Below are 21,117 nucleotides of genomic sequence, written 5' to 3'. Positions count from 1 at the left end.
TTTCCCCCCCTCCCCAAATCAACCCACTCTCCCCCCATCCTCCTGCGTGTCCTTTGCTGCTCTCGATTTCAAACATCTGGGAAAACAAAACATAATAAAGAATAAAAAAAAGGGAAAATAAAGAAAAAAAAAAAAAGAACAAAAAAAAAAAAAAAGAGAGAGTGTGTGAGTGAGAAAGGGAAGTCGGGAGATAGCCTCATTCTTGCTCTACATTTTCTTTCTTCTGATTCTCTTTCTCTCAACCGGGAACAAATCAGTCCGTGGCTGGAACCCCGTCCCTTATTCATTTTATTTTTAGTTTTATTTTTATTGTTGTTCTCGATCTATTTATTATCTCTACCTATCCTTCAGCCAACAGACCCGCCGTTATATTCCACTCGCTATCTTCGATTTCGAATCCTTTCCGCGATACACACCCCAAGGAATGATCGGTTTCCTATCCTCATCTTCCTCCCCTCTATTACCAGCCCACCCCTCGCAGACACGGTGTGAAAGGTCGCAACCGCCGATAGACCTCATCCTCTCCTCGTCGTCGTGCCTTTAATATCCACCCATCCACCTGCTGTCTGCCTGCCTGCCTGCCTACCCGTCTCCCGCCGCCGTGTTCTTGTCACCTACGCGCTGTTGAGAAAGAGAATAGAGAAGAGCCATGGCACCAACCGCCTCCAGTAGCAATCAGGCCGCGAAGAAATCTACGGGTGCTCCAGAGAAGAAGTACAAGTGCCAGTTCTGCAATCGCGCTTTCAGCAGAAGTGAACACCGCAGTCGCCATGAACGATCACGTACGTTGGATATTATTTTCTTTTGAGATTCCATTGTTCTGTATTTTTTCTCAGGCGCTTTTTCTTTCGCTTTATCTTTTATCTTTTTAATTTTTTTTTTTTTTAATTTTTAATTTTTTTTTTAATTTTTCCCTCTTCCCTCCCCCTCTTTTTTCCTGCCTTTCTTTTTGCTGTTTTTGGAACAACGGTGTTGGGGAAGAACTTCCCAAACCCAACATTTGTTCTTTGTTCCTAGATAGGGAAAGCTTTTTTTTTTTTTCTCTTGCCCTCCATCATCCCACCACCCTTTTTTGTCCCACATCTCACCTTCGCGCAATGCAAAGGAGAAAAGCTGACAACGTCTGCCGCATTCAGATACGAAGGAACGGCCCTTTAAATGCTTAAAATGTCGGAGCACCTTTGTTCGAAGGGACCTGCTCCTTCGACATGACCGTACAGTCCATGCTAAGGATGGAGGGATCCCGCTTGTAACGGAGGGTCGTCGACGTGGTGGACAGAAAGCGGCGACAACATCAAATACTCCGTCGAAGCCTTCCATCACAATAGACCCCGCGGCTCTGGGACAAATTGAGGCAAGCAGCGACGGTATGGTTGACATTGAAACTGCTGCGATGTTAATGACAGACTTCCAACACAAGGCCGCTGCGGCAGCTACCAACCAAACCCATGATGGTGACTGTCGCGATACCTATTCCCCCGATCGCGCTGTCATTCTCGAGCCTTCCGTCGCATATCTGTCGGGTAACGCAACTTTGCCCCAAATGCCATGGGATACTTTCATGTCCACGCCAGATGTCAAGTCACATTCGATATCATCAAGCCTCACATCTCAAGACTCCAATCGCAACCATCACCACAGGTCGTCTCTGGACAGACATGGCATGGGTGCAGACAGCCTGACTCCTGCGTTGCATTCACTGGTCAACTCGCTTCCAGTCTCGGGAAATTCGACGCCAAACGCTCTTCCCCCATTCCCTTCGATGACTGGGCCGCTGTCTCCAGTCAACTATCGTCGATCGCCTGGTCCAAGCCAAGCCTTGACTTTACCTAAGGCTCCCCAGATTGCGGACGATGCTGAACGAGATGCGATTATTGAACATGTTAAGAGTAACGATGCGGTTGGTTCCCTCCCTGATACCTTCCAACTACCATCAACGGCCGCTTTGAATCGGTATTTGGCGACGTATTTCAACCTTTATCACCACCATATACCCTTCCTCCATCAGGAATCGTTCGCCCCTTCAGAAGTTTCGCCACCGCTACTTCTCGCAGTGCTGTCCATTGGGGCCCTGTACACTTTTGAACGCGAGCACGCCTTCATGCTTCATATTGGATCAAAGGTCCTTGTTAATCAGTTCCTTCAACATAAAGAGAATTTCGATTCAAGAAAATGTCCTCTCTGGGCAATGCAAAGTACTCTGTTGAATATGATCTTTGAAAGCTGGAGCGGTGACCCGAAGGGCCTAGAATGGACTTGTTCGATCAAGAGTCTGCTCGCCAATGTAGGTTATTATTTCCTTAACCCCCTTCCCCTTACTAATATTCGTTGTTTCGCTAATGCTTTGGTCCAGATGGTTGCCGGTAATCGTTACCAGTTGAAGCTTCGCATAGATGCTAGAGAAGGCGCGCGACCGACCCGTGAGCAATGGATCGAAGATGAGGGCTGTCGACGAACTTACTACGCCGTGTATATCTTCTTCGGAATGCTGACGCTTACATTCAACCATACACCGGCTATTAGCTTTGATGAGATCGAGTCACTGGAACTTCCTTCGTCAGAGTCAATGTGGAACCTGGAGATATCGAATGAAGATGCTTGGCGCCGATGCCTGGGCTCAGCTGCGCCTACTGTCACAGTCAGAGAAGCCCACGACAGCCTTTTCCGTGGCGAATCCCTGAGATACAGCGCGTTTGCCACTCGTGTTATGATCAATGCGCTTTTCCTTCAAGTCTGGTCCCACAAACGCAGTTTTCAGGCTCTCCAGGATGTTGTAACGGAGTTCAAGCTACGTCTTGCGATCGAAACTTGGGAGAGCTCTCTTGAGTTGTGTGAACCGGAAACCATCGTTGTTCCGCTCAGTACCCCGCAAAAGAGCCATCCGCTGATATTCAATTCGATGGCCGTTTATCGAAATACTCGTGCTCGACTTGAAGTTGACTTGAAATCGATACAGGAAGCCCTCCGTTACCATTCGTCTTACGAAGTTGCTGCTGCCATGACAGTCGCACGCGAGAAAGTCAAGCGATCCCAGGAGATGAACAAGGTCATCCAGCAGTGCTTTGAATGCATTGAAATAGCTGCCATTCAAGGCATCAATTGGGTTGCGAAAACTTCCGCAACTAATTGGAGCGTGGAACACCCCCTCTGTGGTTTGGATATGATGGTGATACTAAGTCTCTGGCTCTACCGTCTGGAACATGACGAGGAACAGGCTACTGAAGCTGAAATGGCTATCTACAACAAAGTACGGAATCTCTTCGATGATGATGCTGTTGATGCTTGTGCGTCGAATCTCAGTTCTACGGTCGCACGTGTGTGGGGCAACATACTGGACGGCGTGGTGGTTTGGGGGTACGTTTTTTTTTTTTTTTTGTTCGTCCTTTGGTCTTAACATGGTAGTTGCTAATCGATTCCATTCACATACAGTATTACCAAGCTCATGGGCGAGTCGTTCAAGCTTCACTCACAGGCTTTGGTTGGATATGAGGATTCAATGGTGACCTCGACTTCAGAGCATGTACTGGAGCCCATGCCCACACAGGGCCTCGCGAGTGTTGGAACAGCATATTAATTATCACCCTGGCCGGACTGACTCTTAGGACTTCTTCACCCTCGTTTTGTCCTTATTAAGTCTGGTTTCTTTCGTGCATATATCCAACCGCATACCACTGTTTAATTGGCTTTTGGATTTTTCTTTCGTTACTTCCGGTGGGCTCTGCGGCGTTCACCGGATTCTCGGACTCTATTCGCACGATTTTTTTGGCATGTTTTTTTTTTTTTTTTTTTTTTTTTCTAATGGTTTGAAAGTGGCATAGCAACTGCTTGCGATTCTGCGAAATTTTCAGACTATTTTTCTTTTTTCTCGCTCTCCTTAAGTTGCATTTGTCCTTTTTTTTTTTTTTTTTTTTTTTGAAACCATTGGGAGACCTTACCTTATATACTGGAACTGTGGAAAAGGATTCGGGGACAGGTAAGGCAAATGGAGGCCGGCAGGGTGTTTTTTGTTTTGCATCGGAAACAAGACGTCTTATTTTATTGGGTGGTCGGATTTCCAAGGCATCCTACTGCATTCTCCATGAATTTGCCCTATCCCTTATCCCCGATATTGGGCTTTTCTTATTTTTGTTTTTTTTTGTGAATTTGTTCTGCATCATTTATTGTCTTTCCGAATGATCTCCCATACTGATCTTTTTGTTCAATTTTTTTAAGAGAGCACACAGGAGTCCGGTCTGGTTGGTTTTACTTGGTTGATGGGCAGTTGGCATAGACAGTATGTTTACACCGGCTGGTCCTGCGTGTTTCTATCCCCTCTTCCCTTTCATCATCCCTCAACAACCCTTTAATTTTTAGTGTCTTTTTTTTTACCCCTTTCGCTTCTTATATATATTCAATTTTTGGTTTGACAGGGGAGCTAATTTGTCCTCCTCCCCTTTTTATTGCTTGATTGTTTTTTTATCTTTTCTTGATACCTTCATCGTTGATCGTCTTCAGCAGCTTTGGTTTTAATTGCTATTTTCGTTTCGTGCTTTCGTTCTGTGTTTTGCTTCATCCAGCTGATAACACAAGTACACTTTCTGCGTACGCATTTTTCGTCTTCGTGTCAATCGCTCTTCAATGCCATCGCCCATTTCCCTGTTTCTCCCTTTTTTTATCACTCGTTTCAACACCTCCTATATTTTCTTCCATCTTATTTATGGAACCCCACGCTCGTTTGTTAACTTTTTAGAACTTTCTTTTTACGTCTATTCCGAGACAATTTGTTCAAATCTTTTCATTTTCGTCCGAGCTATGTTCTATTTAGAGTCAAAGTGGTCAGCCCCAATTCCCCTCCTCACTACACCAGCCCATTTCAATCTGTTTTTGCGTGTCGCAAATGTTTGTTGTTTTTTTTTATCGCGTCCTCTCTTCAGCCTTCTCCCCTCCCAAATCCAAATTGCCATTCGTGTGCATAATAGTCTCGGCTGCCTTTGTTGATGTTTTAAGCACTCAATCAAGGCTCTTAGCTATATTATTATTCCTCTTTTGCTGTTTGCTTTTCTTGCTTTTTTTTCCCTTTGTTATTTTCCTTTGTTCTGATGCGAGTTATGTTTTGGCTTTTGATTTATCTAGCGAGTGTTTTCTGTTTTGTTTTTTCTGTTTTCTCAACAGATTTTGTATGCATGTCTTGTTTTTGTTTGCTTTGTTTCCTTTGATTGTTCAATGCGTGCTTCATAATATTCTTATTATATCCAGAAGCTGTGATTTTTTCCCCCTTTCATCATTATTTACTTCCATTTTTTTCCCCCTACCTTATTTATATATTCAATATATATCTATACGTTATTGATTTATTGATCTTTTTGATTTCCTTCCTTTTTTCTTTTTGCTCTGTTGTTAAATAATATGCCATGTACTATATAGTCAGTCTACTCGAGTAATGCAGCTTTCTTGTATTTGCTTTGGAACGGTTGAGTGTTTCCTGGGGATGTAACCATACCGAGGTATATTGGCGGGTTAATGACTTCTTCAACAAGATTGAGGTGGACGACGAAACAACACCGACGGCTTATCCTCGCGCAAGCTGCATTAACTAACCCGCACCAGTAAGACGATGCTTCAAGATATGGAGGACGCTGGGTATATCGACCCGGCTAGTCCAACCAGAGTAAGGCAGGCCTACGAGGACATTGAATATAATTACTCCAAAGGCCAAGCCAGCGCTGGGGAGCGAAGCGGATGAAAAACCGGGAAAGTATGTGAGCAACGCCCTCCATGGCAGGCGGAAGAGATCTGAGTCCTTTGCGGAGAACAGGTCAGAGAACGGAGCAAAACTATATATGATAGCTGGAGAAAATCCATGAACCCTTGGTTGGGCGCCCTGCTCAAGACAAATGCTGACTAAGCTGTGTTTTAGTGTCCGCAACCTGTCAGTTAGTTAGTTATGAGCAAAACGCTTGCTGAACACACCTATTTGCTGTGCTGCGTGCTGCGTGCTGCGTGCTGCGTGCCGTGTGTGCTATGATTCATCTATGATGTGCTCTGTTAGGCCACCGGGGCAAAAGAGCAGCTCTCTCTCACCAGCGCCATGCTGGTAGTACTATGTCCAAACCCCCAACATGCTCCACTCCACCCCGCTGGCGTGCATGTGGGGCAGTCGCTCTTCTTTGGATGGCTGGGTTTCTCAATCGCGCGAAAGATGGATGCGGAATATGTGGTAGAGGACGTGCGTACGGAGTACTTTATACCCCATAAATTGTTGCATTTCGACAGTTAGCGTTAACTAACTCGTACCGGACAACAGACCTTCAGCAAAAGACAGTTAAAGTTACGGTAATCCGTGCGGGCGGGAGATGGGTTCCGTGGTTAGGAATCGGAGCAGTTGTTGAACGTGCGGTAATGGTCTGTTATGCTGCTGCTGCTACTGGTGATGATGATAGAATTATCAATTATTTATTGAACTGCGGTGATTATTAGATCCACTGAATGGACCTCGGACCCTCAGTTTCCACTTGGCTTGTTGTGCCTGGCCTGAGGCTAAGGTGGCTTAATTATATCATGCTTCCATGTAGTTACGGAGGAGTATTTATACTATACTGCGAGCTGCAGATATTGCCAGCAGATAACTGGTAATCATAATAACAATTACACAATACAATATAATATATATAAAAGCTATAAAAAATAAAAAAATAAAAAAATTAAAAAATGGACGACGAGCACATCAACGCCGTCGCCCGCATAGCCGCCCAGGTCCGCCGCTTCCACGCCAACCGCACCCCATTCCGCATCTACCACGGCGCAACCAACAGCACGCGCGCCCTCGCCTTCCAGCGCGATCGGCTCGTTGACACCAGCGCGCTCAACCGCGTGCTGAGCGTCGACGAGCGGGCGCGCACGGCGCTGGTGGAGCCGAACGTGCCGATGGATGCCCTGGTGGCCGCGACGCTGCGCCATGGCCTGGTGCCCCCCGTCGTCATGGAGTTTCCGGGCATCACGGTTGGGGGCGGCTTTGCGGGGATGGGCGGGGAGAGCAGCTCGTTTCGCTACGGGATGTTTCATGAAGCGGTTAGGTGGGTGGAGGTTGTTGTGGGGGATGGGAGGGTTCTTGGTGCGTCTGCTTCTGGTGCTGCGGACGGGGATGGGATGGCGGAGGACCTCTTCCATGGTGTCGCGGGCTCGATGGGCTCGCTGGGCATCACCACGCTGCTCGAGCTGCGTCTCATCGAGGCGCGTGCCTTCGTCGAGGTTTCCTACCGGCCCGTGTCCAGCGTGCACGAGGCGGTGGAAACGGTGCGGTCCCAGGCCGCCCACCCGCCGGGCGAGGTTGATTATGTCGACGCCATCCTTTTCAGTGCCGAGATGGGCGTGGTTGTCTCCGGCCGGCTGACGGATGCCATCACCGCCCGCGACGGACGCATCCAGCGCTTCTCCCGCGCTCGCGATCCGTGGTTTTACACCCACGCGCACGAGCGGCTGTCCCAATCGTCACCCTCCGATCCTGCAGTCCCCATCATCGAAACGGTCCCACTCACGGATTACCTCTTCCGCTACGACCGCGGCGCCTTCTGGACCGGCTACTACGCGTTCAAATACTTCCGTGTTCCCTTCACGGCCTTGACACGCTGGCTCCTGGACGGCTTCCTGCATACCAGAGTCATGTACCACGCCCTGCACCGCAGCGGGTTCGCGCAGAAGTATATCATCCAAGACTTGGCGTTGCCGCATGGAGCGGCCACGGAGGAGTTTCTGGACTTTGTGCAGCGGGAGAGTGGAGTGGGGGATCGGGTGGGCGGCTGTTTCCCCCTGTGGCTGTGTCCGCTGCGGCTGCGGAGGAGGGGCCGGGGCGCAACAAACTTTGGCTCGATGCATCCTAGATGGATGCATTCGCAAACTTCGCACCCACCCCCGTCCTCATCGTTGTCGGACGAGGCACCACAACCCGATGATATGCTTCTCAATGTCGGCCTCTGGTGTCCGGGCCCGCGCACGGCAGACGCCTTCGTCAAGGTCAATCGCGCAATCGAACAGAAGGTGAGCGCGCTACGGGGGACGAAATGGCTCTATGCCCATACGTATTACACGGAGGAGGAGTTTTGGGACATCTATGATCGGCAGTGGTATGAGGGGCTGCGCGAGAAGTACGGAGCTAGCTACTTGCCAGATGTCTACGAAAGGGTTAGGGTTGGGGTTGGGGTTGGAGAAGACGGGGCCAGGAATGCTCGGGAGGGATGGCGCGGTGTAATGGGCCATGTTACAGGGTGGGTGTGGGGGATATGGCCTCTTGCGGGGGTTTATGGGGTAATGAGCACTATGGTTGGGGGGCGGGGGTATTTGGTGGAAGGGGAGCGGAGGGGAGGGAAGGTAAGCGGGTGCGATGGGTTTGTTGGTTTTGGTCTGGGCGTGGTGGCTATGGGAAGCAAAGCCGAAGGAATAATGCTCTGGAAAAAGCAGAACTTATTAGCAACTACTGGGAGGTGGCTCAATTTTCCTTCCTTCCTTCCTTCCTTTCTTTCTTTCTTTCTTTCTTTCTTTCTTTGGGAGTGGCGGCGCATCTTGGATCAGCGCAAGTCTTCGTGAGCCATCAGATGTGGCAGCAGAACTCAGGTTTTTGGGATATTCGGAAGTTCAATGATTACGCTTCTGGAAGCCATACTGCGGATTCTGAATGTCGTGGAACATCTGAAAGGATGGTGGTGAGCGAAATGCAGGGGCTATTCTTTGGGGATAGATCTCCTTAACGCCCGTTCAAGATAGCTCTCTTAATGATAATAACGGCCCAGCATGACGAAGACAAAGGCGCCGTAATTAGCGTGCACTGTGCGCATTGTGATATGTATAGTTATTGCATTTGTGCAGTATATCAGTGCGTTCTTATTTCTAGAGTAGGACTCATGTATATAGCGAGCGCATCATATTTAGACATGGCATGCCTGATCATTTGAGGAGAGGGAGATAATTACTATTATGTGATGCGTTTAATTAAAATGGAATTGGTAATTGTTTATTGCTGATGTAGGCTCGGTAGAACCGCGGCCATGACAGTATTGCTCATGATTGTGATCATTGTATGTATTTTGTAGCCCGTGAGGGGGGATGTCCCACCCCTTTTTGTTCAGGTTGTTGTGGGCTTGTCATTTGGAGTTGATTTGGGTAGTAGCAGATAGTGTGGATACTGTACCTATATAATCACATCATAGTTGAAACGCAGGAGGATTGAGGTCATCGCCCTCAACAATTATCATAATACGAGTATTGTCCCGCAAGGACCATCAAATAAGCTTAAATATTCCGGGGTTAAGTTAGTTAGTTAGCCTCAACTGAACAAGGGCATCCTGGCCCGCTCCAACCCTCAAGTTTCTTTTACCATTTTAGGAACTTGGAACTGCATGCTCAGACGTCTATCATTTCCAATTGTTAACAGCTGCCTCCAATGAAATCTCATATCTCTCAAAAACCAACCCCGCTTCTTTGTTCTATCAACAAAGCAGATGATCGATTTTCCTGCGTCTCCTCCCCATCCTTCAACCTTTATGTTCACGCATGAGCGTATCTTTTCTTTGTGCCCTACCCTCCCAATATCCACATATAATTCAATGCCTCCCAAGGGACTGCCTATCAGGTAGGTGGTTCGTTTCGGGGTCAAATGGTGGCCATGCCGTACTCAGCAACATTTACTTGCTCTGTTTATTCCGAGCAAGGGGTAAGGCAGAAGAAGGCGCTGACACCCACGTCTGATATACTTTCATGCCATCTCCCGTATGTGCAGGACGGTATCTCTCGTTTACTGTAAGCGCGCAAACAGAAAAATAGATTTTGCGGCGGCTGTGGGTTTCCAATGGTCCGAAACCGACATCTAGGATTCCAGAAAGATTGACGACAAGTTGTTCTCCTCGGACGGTATTGTGCCAAAGAAATAAAGATGAATATTAGGGCTTTTGTCGATCCATTCATAGCGACAGCCTTTTTTCCACATCTTTGGCACTACCTTAATAGACTGGCATAAACCTTGCATGTCCTTTTGAATAAAAACTGGCCGGTGGAACGGCGCCCAAAGCTTGGTTTTTGGCCGATATTTCCGCTCAATCATGAGCCGCCCGTCTGCTTCGGGGATCGGGATCTCTGTCAATGTCAATGAATGGATGATTTTCTGGTTCATCCATAGTGCTGGAATGGAAATGCGATCACTAGCAGCCTGTACAGAAGGATGTGTCATGTCAGTGATTAGTACCTACTCGAGATGATGAGTTAGTGGTCACTTTATTGTCCTTTTCCATCCATTTCGTTATTGAGAAAAAGGGGCATGCGTTTGATGATGCCCGATGGCCGGTGCCTTTTTATACAAGGGATTTTGGATATCCTGCGGCCGTTGCAGGGCGTTTGCTCCTTTGAGGACGATGCCAGTATTGTTTCTGTTTTGGGATTTTCCTGCACGGTCTAATTCTTATTGCACATCTCAACACATAGTGATGTACATTTACATGCCTGGTCTCTATGGTAAGGCGTCAAATGGTGCATCTAACCCCGGAATTTGGCCCTGGCGCCCGACACTCCTTGACAATTTCCTATAAAGTTCGTTGTGTTTCTCTCGCTCATCGAGTTCGGCGGCACTGGCGTCTATTCAATGCCTGTTCTGTTTTCTGCCTTCGTCGTCAGTTTCACCTCTTCGTTGTCGTGGCTTCTCCTCAGTAGTAGCAGGCATTTGCCCGCTCTGTTTCTGTGGTTGCTTGGGTGTTGTTTGGGCATAGGTTTTTACCCATGCTCATCTTCTCTGGGCCGGTAAACTGTTGTTGTATACCTCTAGTTCCTGTTGACGAGAGGCAATCACCATCGCAACTGGACCAACCTGGGGAGAACTGTATTGTTCGATAGCACTCGGAATTCTGTGTCCTTTTGCTTTCCCTGTTGTCTGCTCATCTCTGCAGGTTATCAAGCCTTGATATTCTCCCCCACCTGCCTGCTTGCTACTCGCCGCCCATTCGTATCTACGGATCTCCCATCCCAGCCTCTGGATACGCTTCAATGGCTCCTCTAAATGAGTTTCACACGTTCACACGGCGGCACGCGCCATTCCACTCCGGGGTGACCGACCTTGTCGTTGTGCAACTCCTCATGCCCAGTATCGCGATCCTCTTGGTTGCCAATCGTATTTATTTCCGCGTAAAGTTGGCTAAAGTTTTGGCATGGGATGACTATGCCATTATTGCTGCTATTGTAAGTGTTTTTGCTCTTTCCATGTGTTAACCTTGCTCCTCGTTCCTCTTTATCATGGCATGGTATGTCATGCTGTTGTTGTCTTGTTGTTGGATTGAACATCAATTAAAGATGTCAATGTTCTGATGCTGACTTTTATGGATAGGTTTCGTGCATTGCGATGAATACTATCCCACTTGTTGGTAGGCGTCAATCACTCATGGCTAGCCTCTAGAGCAGATGGACTCTAACCCGATGGCAGGTGTTTCTTACGGTTACGGGAAACCGTGGAATGAGCTGTCGAAATCTCAGCAGCTCATATCCATGAAGGTGAGCTTTCATATGGCGTTCTAAAATCAAAGGAGGGAGTAAAAATCATAGGGAGTAAGAGTTGACAAAATAATTATCTAGTTGTTTTGGGCTGTGCAAATTGCCTACAAATCCACTCTGAACATCTGCAAAATGTCAATTCTCCTCCTATACCGGCGCATCTTCGCAACCCGCAAATTTCAAATTGCAGTCAACATCGTCTTTGTATTTGTCGTTCTCTATTTCATTGCCTCCGTCGCGGCAAACCTTCTTGAATGCAGGCCGGTTGCGAAAAACTTTGACATGTCAATCCCAGGCACATGCATAAATGTTACGGCCCATTGGCTTGCAAATGCTATTTCAACATCAAGCAGCGACATTGTCACTCTTCTTCTCCCCATGCCTGTGATTCATAGACTTCGTCTTCCACCTCGACAGAAATACGGTTTAATGTGTATTTTTGCCTTGGGAATATTGTGAGCACAAATCTATCGAGTGAAAATTGTCACAAAAATATATCATGATCAGCATTCTAACCGCCTTCCCTTAAATAGCGTTTGCGTAATATCGGTCATACGCATGACAACCATCCCTTTTGGCTCACAAGCCCATGACCGAAGCAAAGGTACTGTTAATACTTTGATGTGGGCCATGGTCGAAGCCAACACCTCTATAATTTGCGCATGCCTCCCCATGCTCCGCACACCACTCTCGATGCTCTTCCCCACGCTTTTCCCCCCATTCCACTACGGGGGTGAGACACTTTCCCACCAAAGCTCGATAACCGCCGCTGAAGCCGCCAGAATTTCAGAGGACCCCGAACAGATGCAAGAGGAACAGATGTTGAAGTCATCAAAAAGCTTATTGAAAACCACTACGATACAGGTATCGATCAGCCAGAAAAATGAGGAGGGTCCGCGTTCGCCAGGAGAAAGGGAGATGGAAAAGGGTGCGTGCCCACTGCCATCGACGGAGAAACAAGGAGGTGATGATATACCGTTTGATATTAGTGCTCCCAGACCTATGACGCCTTTGCTACCTCTTTCTTCCTCCCCAGTAACTCCTTTGCCATCCCCGCCCCCGTACGGGTCTAATACAACGTCCAACGTGGGAGAGTAAGGAACTATAATTGCCCAAACAAGTCAATTCATTGGAAATGAGAATATTTCGGCACACATAGTGCTTTCCAGAATGAATATACCTCTAGAGTCGTGGATAACCCCAATAGCTATTTCGCCTGGTGATCCAAGATTTCCTTCCCTCCATTCCCCCGCATCCGCGCTCAAATTTCAGATTCTACAACCATGTCGCACAAATCTTTGTCCCAGTTGAGTTTCTTTCACCCATGGAATGATATGAAGTAATCTAATATTTTTTTTTTTTTTTTTTTTTTTTTTTTTTTTTTTTTGATGACTTTTGTCTCTAAAGTCTCAAGCTATATAACTTCCAGGGGTTTCGTTTTTTATATCATCCGTTTTTTCCTTCATTGCTTCTTGCCGCAATTATATTACTCTTTATACTATTTCTCCCTTTCAATCAATAAATAGGCGGTTTATATATGTGCGCGATTTTTTTGATCATTTCCTTGAGTTTCCACTGAATGTTCTTCTGGAGTGATGATTTGATTGAATTATACTCCTGAAACAGAAAATGAGCTTTCATGTGATTTTAAAGCTAAACGTTGTTAAGTGTTGTTAGTCAAGTCTACATGGTAAATGGAATGGAATGGAATGAATAAATGAATGAACATTAAAAGTGTGTTTTTCTGTTTCATGGGCTCTAGGAGAGTGGCCAACTCATATGGCCCCGCTATAGCTGTAAGCTAGTACATGATGCAAAATCTTCCAGTTACGCAAGATAAAAAATTCACCTGAGATAACAGTAGTAAAATGAACACTGTGTAAGTAATGTGCCACATGAAAGACACAATAATCTCAACTCTATTGTGATGGCATTAGTCATTAGGGAAGGTATAATGTCCTCTCGTTGACATGCGAAAAGCATGGTTTATATGGAACAATGAGAGTCATAAGCTGGCGGTTTAGGGAATGGAAATAAAAAAAAAAAACCTCAAATAAAGCTACGCCTCCTGCGTCTGCTCATCTGTGGCCCTTCGTGTATTTCCCTGTCCGATGCCATAGAACAACGCCTTTTTAATCTCAGCAGCCATCAGCCCATTCACTTCATCGCCCACAATTCTCAGTCCCTCCTTAACCACCTTTTCTAGATGCTGGTCTTTCACTAGCAATGCAGCGCTGCTTCCAACTCCACCACCTCCCCCAGCCCGTGACGAACTATGATCAATCTGCCAAGTAGCCTTCTTCATCTTCTGCCCCAGGTCATGAATCTGCTTACTCCCGTATTCGCGATTCGTAAACAACGGACTCTGGCTAATCGTGGCAACCCAGTACTTATTCCACAACAATGAAAGTATTTTAGTATCAAGAGTGCTTTTGAAATGCGAAACCTCAAGCGAATAGTATTGGGCAGCATGTGCGCCGAAATCCTCCACCTTATGCAATGGGATGCTCTGGTATTCGTCGTCGTCATCGTGCTCATTTTTAGGCGGCGTATAATCTTTCGGAAAGGTCCTGAAGGCACCAATCTCAACTTTGCCGGCGGATATCGTACGATCAGGGTCTATCACAACCGCTACAAAGGGATCGGAATATCTCTGCTGTGTATCCTGCGTTGAGACATCGATGCCGGATAACCAACACCCATAACCCGGATGGCTGTGATACCAACCAATGGCATTTTCGAGTCGTCCTGAATCCCGACATGCCTGTAGATATGTGACCATATACTCATTTGCTTCTTCCTGAGCATTGACGCGGGTCTCTGTGCCCTCCACTGGAAGACGGAAGGCATCGGTGACGATGAACGTGTTGGCGGCGATGTAACCTTGCATTAGGCCCATAACTTCTATACTCCCACCGGAGCGCGCATGCATGACCATTTTTAACAGTGCAACGGCGGAGATGCGGATGTGTTTAAAGTAATGTGGGTCGGTTGACCAGGGCTTTTGGGCGGTGAGGGCGGAATGGACGGCAGGGTCATAATTGTAGAGCGCATCACGTTGTGGGTCAACGAGTTGGAGGGAATTTTCAAATTCTTGAGAGATTGGTATATTTTCGTTATTTTTGTTTGAAATTAATGTAAATGGAAATAGGAGAACATACCCCAAGCTTGTCTGGCTGCCTCCATTGCGAGCAAGGGGCTCGGGAGGTGGTTGAGAATGCAGCTATATTTTCACAGGGTATGTGGAGGAGAAGGCAACCGATATATTTGATCAATTTTTGATATGGCGATCCAGGTTGAAAAAGAATAGCTGCTGTTTCTGAGAAGAATGAAGCTATGTATATGAGAGATGGTGAGGATTCAATCCGCTTATCTGATTGCAGCCTTTGGAGAAGCTGGCGAAATATCTCCACGTGACGTGGGGTAATTGGCAATACCAAGGCGGCGAGAGTGATTAGTCATCGGTTGTCGTGCCAACGATGCCACCGTCAACAACCGAGCCGCATCCAAGCATCCAAGGAATAAGAAACCAACGACATTCTACAGGAAACAATCCATTTTTCCATCTCCACCGTCGACAGTTCCAGACTGGTGCTTGCCCTCTCCCTCTTATTATGTCTCATTTATGTTGGACATGAACATAATTTTTATTACAGCGCCATCGAATTTCCCATCTATTGTCGTTTTCTACGCGCAGTATCGCTGAATGCTTCTGTGAAACCACCCAAAGAACTGCTATAGTGCCGTTTTCGTCTCCACGAAACGACCCATCTGCCAACGGCTAGTTTTAAACTTCTGCTCGCGTCTGTCGTGGAGTCACGGTAAGGCTGTTTCATGGCAATGGCCATTGATACTGGCTACCTGACCACGCAGGTCACCTCTATCATCAGTCAACTGCATGGACTGTTTGACGAGATAGGCGTCCCTAGTCATGAGCGCGAGTCGCGGGAGCAAGAGGTGAGCAATTTATATTCAAGCCAGCTGCAGCACAGGTGGTACTAATATATACTGTATAGCTTTTCGCATCCCTATCAGACACCCTGCAGAGCCACCTCCGGCGCGTTAATTGGTAAGAGACCTTCCATGCTTTTTGCGCTCCTACTAATTATTCGTGAGCAGTGAGAAAAACGACATGCTCGATGAAGCGCAACAGACAATTCAATTGATTAAACAGATGGAAGCATCTCTAGATGACTCCACCAAACATACCCATAAAATAGATGACGGAGATCTCCGTATTACTTTCCCACTCAGTCGCTGCCTGCAGGTATTGAAAGAGAAGTATTCCATCATCAGTAAATTACATCGTGAAAGATTTGAGCAAATAAAAAGTAAGCTGCCTCCAACTAGCAGTCTGATGAAAGAGTAGCTGATATTTTGTCCTTGTTTAGAGCTCGTCCAAGCCCTCGAGTCTTATTCCTCCCACCTTGAGCCAACATTTGTGAAGGTCCCATTGCCTCCAACCACCGACGGGTCTGCCATCCCACCCACCTTTGACCTCTCGCCATCATACGCATCAGCCCTGGATAAAGAATTTACTCGGGTTTATGAAGAATATACACGTCGTGTCCAAGTAGTGCAGAATATTTCGGAAGAAATAGTAAAACTCTGGGCGGAGCTAGGTACTCCGCAAGCACAGACTGACTCGCCAATTGTTAAGCATTATCGCGAATCGCCTGAGCAGTTAGGATTGCACGAATCAGATCTTTCCTCACTTCGTGAAAAGCGAGATAAATTAATCGACGAAAAGCGCGGACGCGAACGGAAAATCAACGAACTGCGAACTGCAGTTGAATCATTATGGGATCGCTTAGGGGTTGAGGAATCTGACAGAAAAGGCTTCCTAGCCGGAAATCGCGGATGTGGTCTCAGGGTGATCAATGAGTTTGAGGACGAACTGAGCCGCTTGAATGAGTTGAAGCGACAAAACCTTCACTTGTTCGTTGAAGATGCTCGTTGCCGACTTCAGGAACTTTGGGATAGCTTATTCTATTCCGAGGAGGAGATGCTTGACTTTACTCCCGCATTTTCAGATGTCTACAGTGATGCTCTGCTTTCAGCGCACGAGGCAGAAATTGAACGTCTCGAAGCACTAAGAGAGCAGCGCGCCCCTACACTTGTACTGATCGAAAAGCACCGAACTCTTGTTCAAGATCGCGATAGCCTGGCGGCTTCTAGCCAGGACGCCTCTCGTCTTATGGCTCGCGGAAATAAGGGTGAACGCCGGGATCCCACCAGGCTTCTAAGGGAAGAGAAAATGAGAAAGAGGATTGCGAAAGAGCTACCGAAAGTCGAGGCAGAGCTGCGCAGAGTCCTCGAACAGTGGGAGGATGAGTACGGGAGACCATTTCTCGTTCACGGTGAGCGATATCTGGATGAATTAGCCCCTCCCGCGGCAGCGAAAATTCCACCACGATCAAAAACGCCAAGTGGACCACCCCAACAGAGGGGTGCAAATTCAGGGAGACCGCCATCTTCGATGCGCGGTGGTGGATCAGTCAGAGCATCACAGCCTCCTTCGCATGCGAAGACTCCCACAAGGAGTGGTACCTTGAAACGTAATGCCCCAAATCCAACTACCGGAAATGGCAATAAATCGCCTACGAAAATTCCATCCCGTGCGCCTCTTGCGAATATGCCTCATGGGAGTAACTCTCCCGATCGCCGTCCACCTCAGTCTTTCTCCTCCAGCATTCGTGGCAAGATGCCACCTCCCCGTGCGCCACCTCCCAAGATGCGAGATCTCAATGCCGCTGCGCGGCAGGACATGTCTCAGAACTCATTCTATGCAGACGTAGATCATGGCCACAGCGTTCTGTCATTATCAAACTCCTATGTGAGATCAATTACGCCGGAGGATGTTTACGATGATCGAAACCAGCACTCCTACTTGAGTGCTTCGATGTCCCAGTACAGGCCCGGTTCATCTCATTCAATGGTTCAATCTTTCAACCCGGCTGCTAGTGTCCAAAACCCAAATTATTACAGCCATCAAAGACAGCAATCACAACCGCAACTGCAACATCAACCGAAACTTTACATGCAACAACAGCATCAACATGAGCCAATGGGTCCCCCTCCACGACCAGCTAGTCGACAAATATCAAATACCTCCACTATACAAACTGCCACATCAGGATCTGAAAATTGGGAAACATATGATAGTGAATCTGAACCTGAAATCGACGCCACGGACGTTTATTACGCCAAACTGAGAGCCGCCCAAGGCAAGCGGCTTGGAGGAGATTTGCATATTGGAGCCATGGACACTCTGGCTGGCAAAAAGGCTAAGGGGATTCGTGGAGTTGGCATGGATGAGCAATATCTTGAGGAGAACGGTCAGGTTATGAGAGTCGCTGGCAGCGATGCTGGCTGGACTGACGATATGGAGACTTACTAACGCATGGCCGTTTCCCGTTTCTTTCTTTTTTCTGTTTCTATTTGAGAAATGAAAAGCCTGCTGCTGAAATGAGTTGTTTCGAAGTACAACTTCCAGTGCGGAAATGCCCCTGATGAAGCCGGATGTGTTATTTGCCCTTGTAACTAAATGGACGACTCTGACCCGACTTAACTGATTTACGCCAATGATGAGAATCTGGGTCCCTTGTGCTGTTGCTTGTCAGCAAAGTTTTGTATAATACGCCCTTTCTCCCACCAGTCTCCCATCGGGCTTTGTCGTTTGTCGTTGTTCCTTTCCTCTTTGCAATTTTGTCGGATGTGCTTTTGATCCACAAGTTTCCTACTCCTCTCGCCTTCGGTTTCTCCTCACACCCCGTCTTCCCTCCAAGTTCTACATTATTTTCGATTCAGGGGTGATTACCCTTTTTCTTGCTTTGTCTCGCTCCTTCCTCTGCTTCGCGATTTTGTATTTATCTCCCGTTTTGGGCTTTTTTTTTTTTTTTTTTTTTTTTTTTGGAGTTGTGGTTGTATTTTGTCAATTTTGTTTCTGGTAAATTATCCCTTCGCGAGTTCGCTAACTCTATTGCATTTCTGGTTTTAATGCGTTTAGTGTTGTTTTTCAGCCTTTGGGACCTTTCTTCTGCTTCCTTTTCCCTCCGCTATCCTGTTTTCCTTTTATCCATTTTTTTTTTTTACTTCCCGGCCCAGTGTTTTGTTTGACGAGATGGCTGGCCTATGCAACCTACGAGTATCTTCTACCTTCTATTTTCGTACTTTATGGGGTTTTTATCGACGATATTAGTAGTCTTTATTTTGTCGACTATTTTGATTTTTAATATTCGTGTTTTGTTGAAGTTTCGTTTCATCTGTTATTATTGGCTTTGACGACAAAAATTCAATTCGTTACTATATGTTTTCTTGTTCACTGCGCAATGGAAATGAAGTACGGTATAAGTTCTGGTAGAAGAGTATTTTTGTGGGAGAATACTCTCCGTGTACCCTACACTGATAGATCGAAAAGAACGTGTCAGTGGTAGCGGATAACTCAGAATCCAGAATACCGTCATACCAAAAAATGACGATAAATTTAATATGCAATATAAGTACTGTACATTGGTAATAATATAGCAAACCACCAACCTCGCCATTAAGCAATACTATCACCCATTTGGCTCTGCAACTAACTCAAAATACCTCCCTGGAGCTTTCCACCCTGTCCACCAGCCAAATTTTCACTCTCGTGCTGCAAAGGCGTAGTCATTTCCTTCGCCTCCAGCAGTCTCCGGACACATTCATCCCGGCCTAATATTGCCATAGTTGCTGGGATGCTTATTCCCGGCGCTCCACCACATAATGCCCAGCGGAGATAGTGATAGAGGTCTTTACGGAATTGCTTTTCGGAGGCGAACGCTGGTGTTGATGGTGTTTGTGTTTGTGTGGGGGAAGAACGTGAGGAAGGGGAAAAGGAAGCAAGATGAGTGGAGCATGAGGAATCGCCGACAAGGTAAGATATGTTTTGCTTGTGGGTTTCTGTGGTCCAGTGCTCAACAGGGACAAGGCAGAGAGCTGCCGCCGCCGTGTGGAGGGCTGCGATTGGGGTGGTAGTTGGAGGAATTGCGGAGGAAGTTTCAGTCTCGCTTTTGGGTTGGGATTTTTCTTGGGGTGGAGATGGAGTGGTAGGTTTAAAGGGGCCCCGGTTGAGGAATGACGTAAAAAAGGGCCTGTTATTTTCAATGAATTTGGCTGCGTTTGTATAGCCGCGAGCTCCGCCTTCCCGGATTATGGAGGCAATGCGTTCGCCCAGCGTATGGCTTTTTAGCAGGGGAGAGCTGTGGGATGAGTGTTAGTGTGGTTTTAACTATGGGGTGGGCTCTGTAGAAATGGATGTTGGAGAGAGTTGAATCGAGATACGGGGACGTACAGTTGTTCGTCTGTGAACTGTGCTCTCACAGCTTTTTCTATTCTATCGACCATGGACTTGGCTTCGGGCCCTCCTTCGGCCGCATATCGCTGCGCATGTGCACTTTGAAGGAACCACAACTTTTCGAAGGAAACGACGGTGTTTCCTTTGGTGAGTTTGAGATCGAACTATCGTATGCTCTATTAGGATTATGTGGAAGATGGTTTTGAATAGGAACAGGGACGTTGAATATTCCTACGATTTGCTCCAGATCCTTCAAACTGAAAATGTCAGACTTTCGAGAATGTGACCAGCCTAGCAACGCAGCGAAATTGTTCAGAGCTTCAGGGAAAACTTCCTCTTTATCTCTGAAGAATGAGATGTCGATGTCGACATTACGCTTGCTAAGTTTTTGCCCACTTTTCTCGGTCAGGAGTGGGACGTGCCCAAATGCCGGTGGCTCCCACCCAAAAGCATTATACAACGCAACATGTAAAGGGGTCGAAGCCATCCATTCCTGAACGATTGGGTTGTCAACAATATGTCTTAGTCCGAGGATGATGAAAAGTATCATACCGTGCCCCGGATAACATGCGATATTTTCATATAGTGGTCGTCGACCACATTGGCTAGATGGTAGGTTGGATAGCCATCCGATTTGAGTAAAATAGGGTCGCTCTGCTGACTGCTAAGCCGGCCAGCGCCCGCAGTCTGATTCTGACCAATTTTCCCAAACACGAGATCCGTGAAAATAGGAAATGGTCCGGTCACACGCAAACGGACAACATTTGGCTCGCCATTGTGCGCTCGATCCTCAGCCTCTTCTGGCGATATTTCCCTGCATGCTCCGTCATACCCAGGTGGAAGTCCTAGGTCATTTCGATGCCTCGCGAGAGTATCGAGACGCTCCTGGGAGCAAAAGCATCTGTATGCATGTTTCGCAGAAATAAGCTTGCGGATCTCTTGCCCGTATATTCCCAAGGATGTCCGTTCGGACTAGATTCGTTTCCATCAATCAATAACTGCTCTTGCCCTCCTATCAATCGACGAGAAGCAGCATACCTGTTTGTACGGACCATAGAGGCCGCCGACAATGGGCCCTGCATAGTTGTATTAGTATTCTAGCCTATCTCTTCTTCGTTGGCGACATGAGCCATACCCTCATCCCACAAAAGTCCAGCCCATTGTAAATCTTCGTACAGCCTTTGTTCGCTTCCAGGAACAATCCTTTTCTTTGACAATTAACACAAATACACTTTCAATATTCGTCTAGGCTTCGGGGAATAACCAACCTGATCCGTATCCTCAATCCGCAA

At 47.0% G+C, this 21,117-nt stretch overlaps 6 protein-coding genes across 6 annotated transcripts; 4 read left to right on the top strand and 2 right to left on the bottom strand.

Annotated features, from left to right (window-relative positions):
• Nucleotides 1–649: 649 nt before the first annotated feature.
• HCAG_06437 (conserved hypothetical protein) lies at nucleotides 650–3,574 on the top strand (the record flags this gene model as incomplete). Its single annotated transcript, XM_001538782.1, has 4 exons — nucleotides 650–782; nucleotides 1,221–2,284; nucleotides 2,354–3,354; nucleotides 3,430–3,574. 4 exons carry the CDS (start codon nucleotides 650–652, stop codon nucleotides 3,572–3,574), a joined length of 2,343 nt encoding a protein of 780 aa, XP_001538832.1.
• A 2,604-nt stretch (nucleotides 3,575–6,178) lies between these two features.
• Nucleotides 6,179–9,293, top strand: HCAG_06436 (predicted protein; the record flags this gene model as incomplete). The annotated part of the gene is made up of 6 exons (XM_001538781.1): nucleotides 6,179–6,209; nucleotides 6,284–6,445; nucleotides 6,725–8,343; nucleotides 8,763–8,845; nucleotides 8,999–9,047; nucleotides 9,180–9,293. The coding sequence occupies 6 exons, from the start codon at nucleotides 6,179–6,181 to the stop codon at nucleotides 9,291–9,293; spliced, it is 2,058 nt and encodes a 685-aa protein (XP_001538831.1).
• A 1,708-nt stretch (nucleotides 9,294–11,001) lies between these two features.
• HCAG_06435 (predicted protein) lies at nucleotides 11,002–12,600 on the top strand (the record flags this gene model as incomplete). The annotated part of the gene is made up of 5 exons (XM_001538780.1): nucleotides 11,002–11,193; nucleotides 11,339–11,375; nucleotides 11,435–11,502; nucleotides 11,584–11,957; nucleotides 12,036–12,600. The coding sequence occupies 5 exons, from the start codon at nucleotides 11,002–11,004 to the stop codon at nucleotides 12,598–12,600; spliced, it is 1,236 nt and encodes a 411-aa protein (XP_001538830.1).
• A 961-nt stretch (nucleotides 12,601–13,561) lies between these two features.
• HCAG_06434 (COP9 signalosome complex subunit 5) lies at nucleotides 13,562–14,688 on the bottom strand (the record flags this gene model as incomplete). The annotated part of the gene is made up of 2 exons (XM_001538779.1): nucleotides 13,562–14,595; nucleotides 14,664–14,688. The coding sequence occupies 2 exons, from the start codon at nucleotides 14,686–14,688 to the stop codon at nucleotides 13,562–13,564; spliced, it is 1,059 nt and encodes a 352-aa protein (XP_001538829.1).
• Nucleotides 14,689–15,342: 654 nt separating this feature from the next.
• On the top strand, nucleotides 15,343–17,902 carry HCAG_06433 (conserved hypothetical protein; the record flags this gene model as incomplete). Its single annotated transcript, XM_001538778.1, has 4 exons — nucleotides 15,343–15,459; nucleotides 15,519–15,571; nucleotides 15,622–15,833; nucleotides 15,894–17,902. 4 exons carry the CDS (start codon nucleotides 15,343–15,345, stop codon nucleotides 17,900–17,902), a joined length of 2,391 nt encoding a protein of 796 aa, XP_001538828.1.
• A 554-nt stretch (nucleotides 17,903–18,456) lies between these two features.
• HCAG_06432 (conserved hypothetical protein) lies at nucleotides 18,457–20,986 on the bottom strand (the record flags this gene model as incomplete). Its single annotated transcript, XM_001538777.1, has 8 exons — nucleotides 18,457–18,481; nucleotides 18,676–18,721; nucleotides 19,096–19,712; nucleotides 19,823–19,989; nucleotides 20,061–20,318; nucleotides 20,378–20,726; nucleotides 20,864–20,901; nucleotides 20,972–20,986. 8 exons carry the CDS (start codon nucleotides 20,984–20,986, stop codon nucleotides 18,457–18,459), a joined length of 1,515 nt encoding a protein of 504 aa, XP_001538827.1.
• Nucleotides 20,987–21,117: the final 131 nt, after the last annotated feature.

The sequence above is a fragment of the Histoplasma capsulatum genome, genomic scaffold, assembly GCF_000149585.1.
Source record: "Histoplasma capsulatum NAm1 scaffold_6 genomic scaffold, whole genome shotgun sequence".
Classification (NCBI taxonomy): Eukaryota; Fungi; Ascomycota; class Eurotiomycetes; order Onygenales; family Ajellomycetaceae; genus Histoplasma; species Histoplasma mississippiense.
This window is presented reverse-complemented; position numbering and strand designations above follow the sequence as displayed.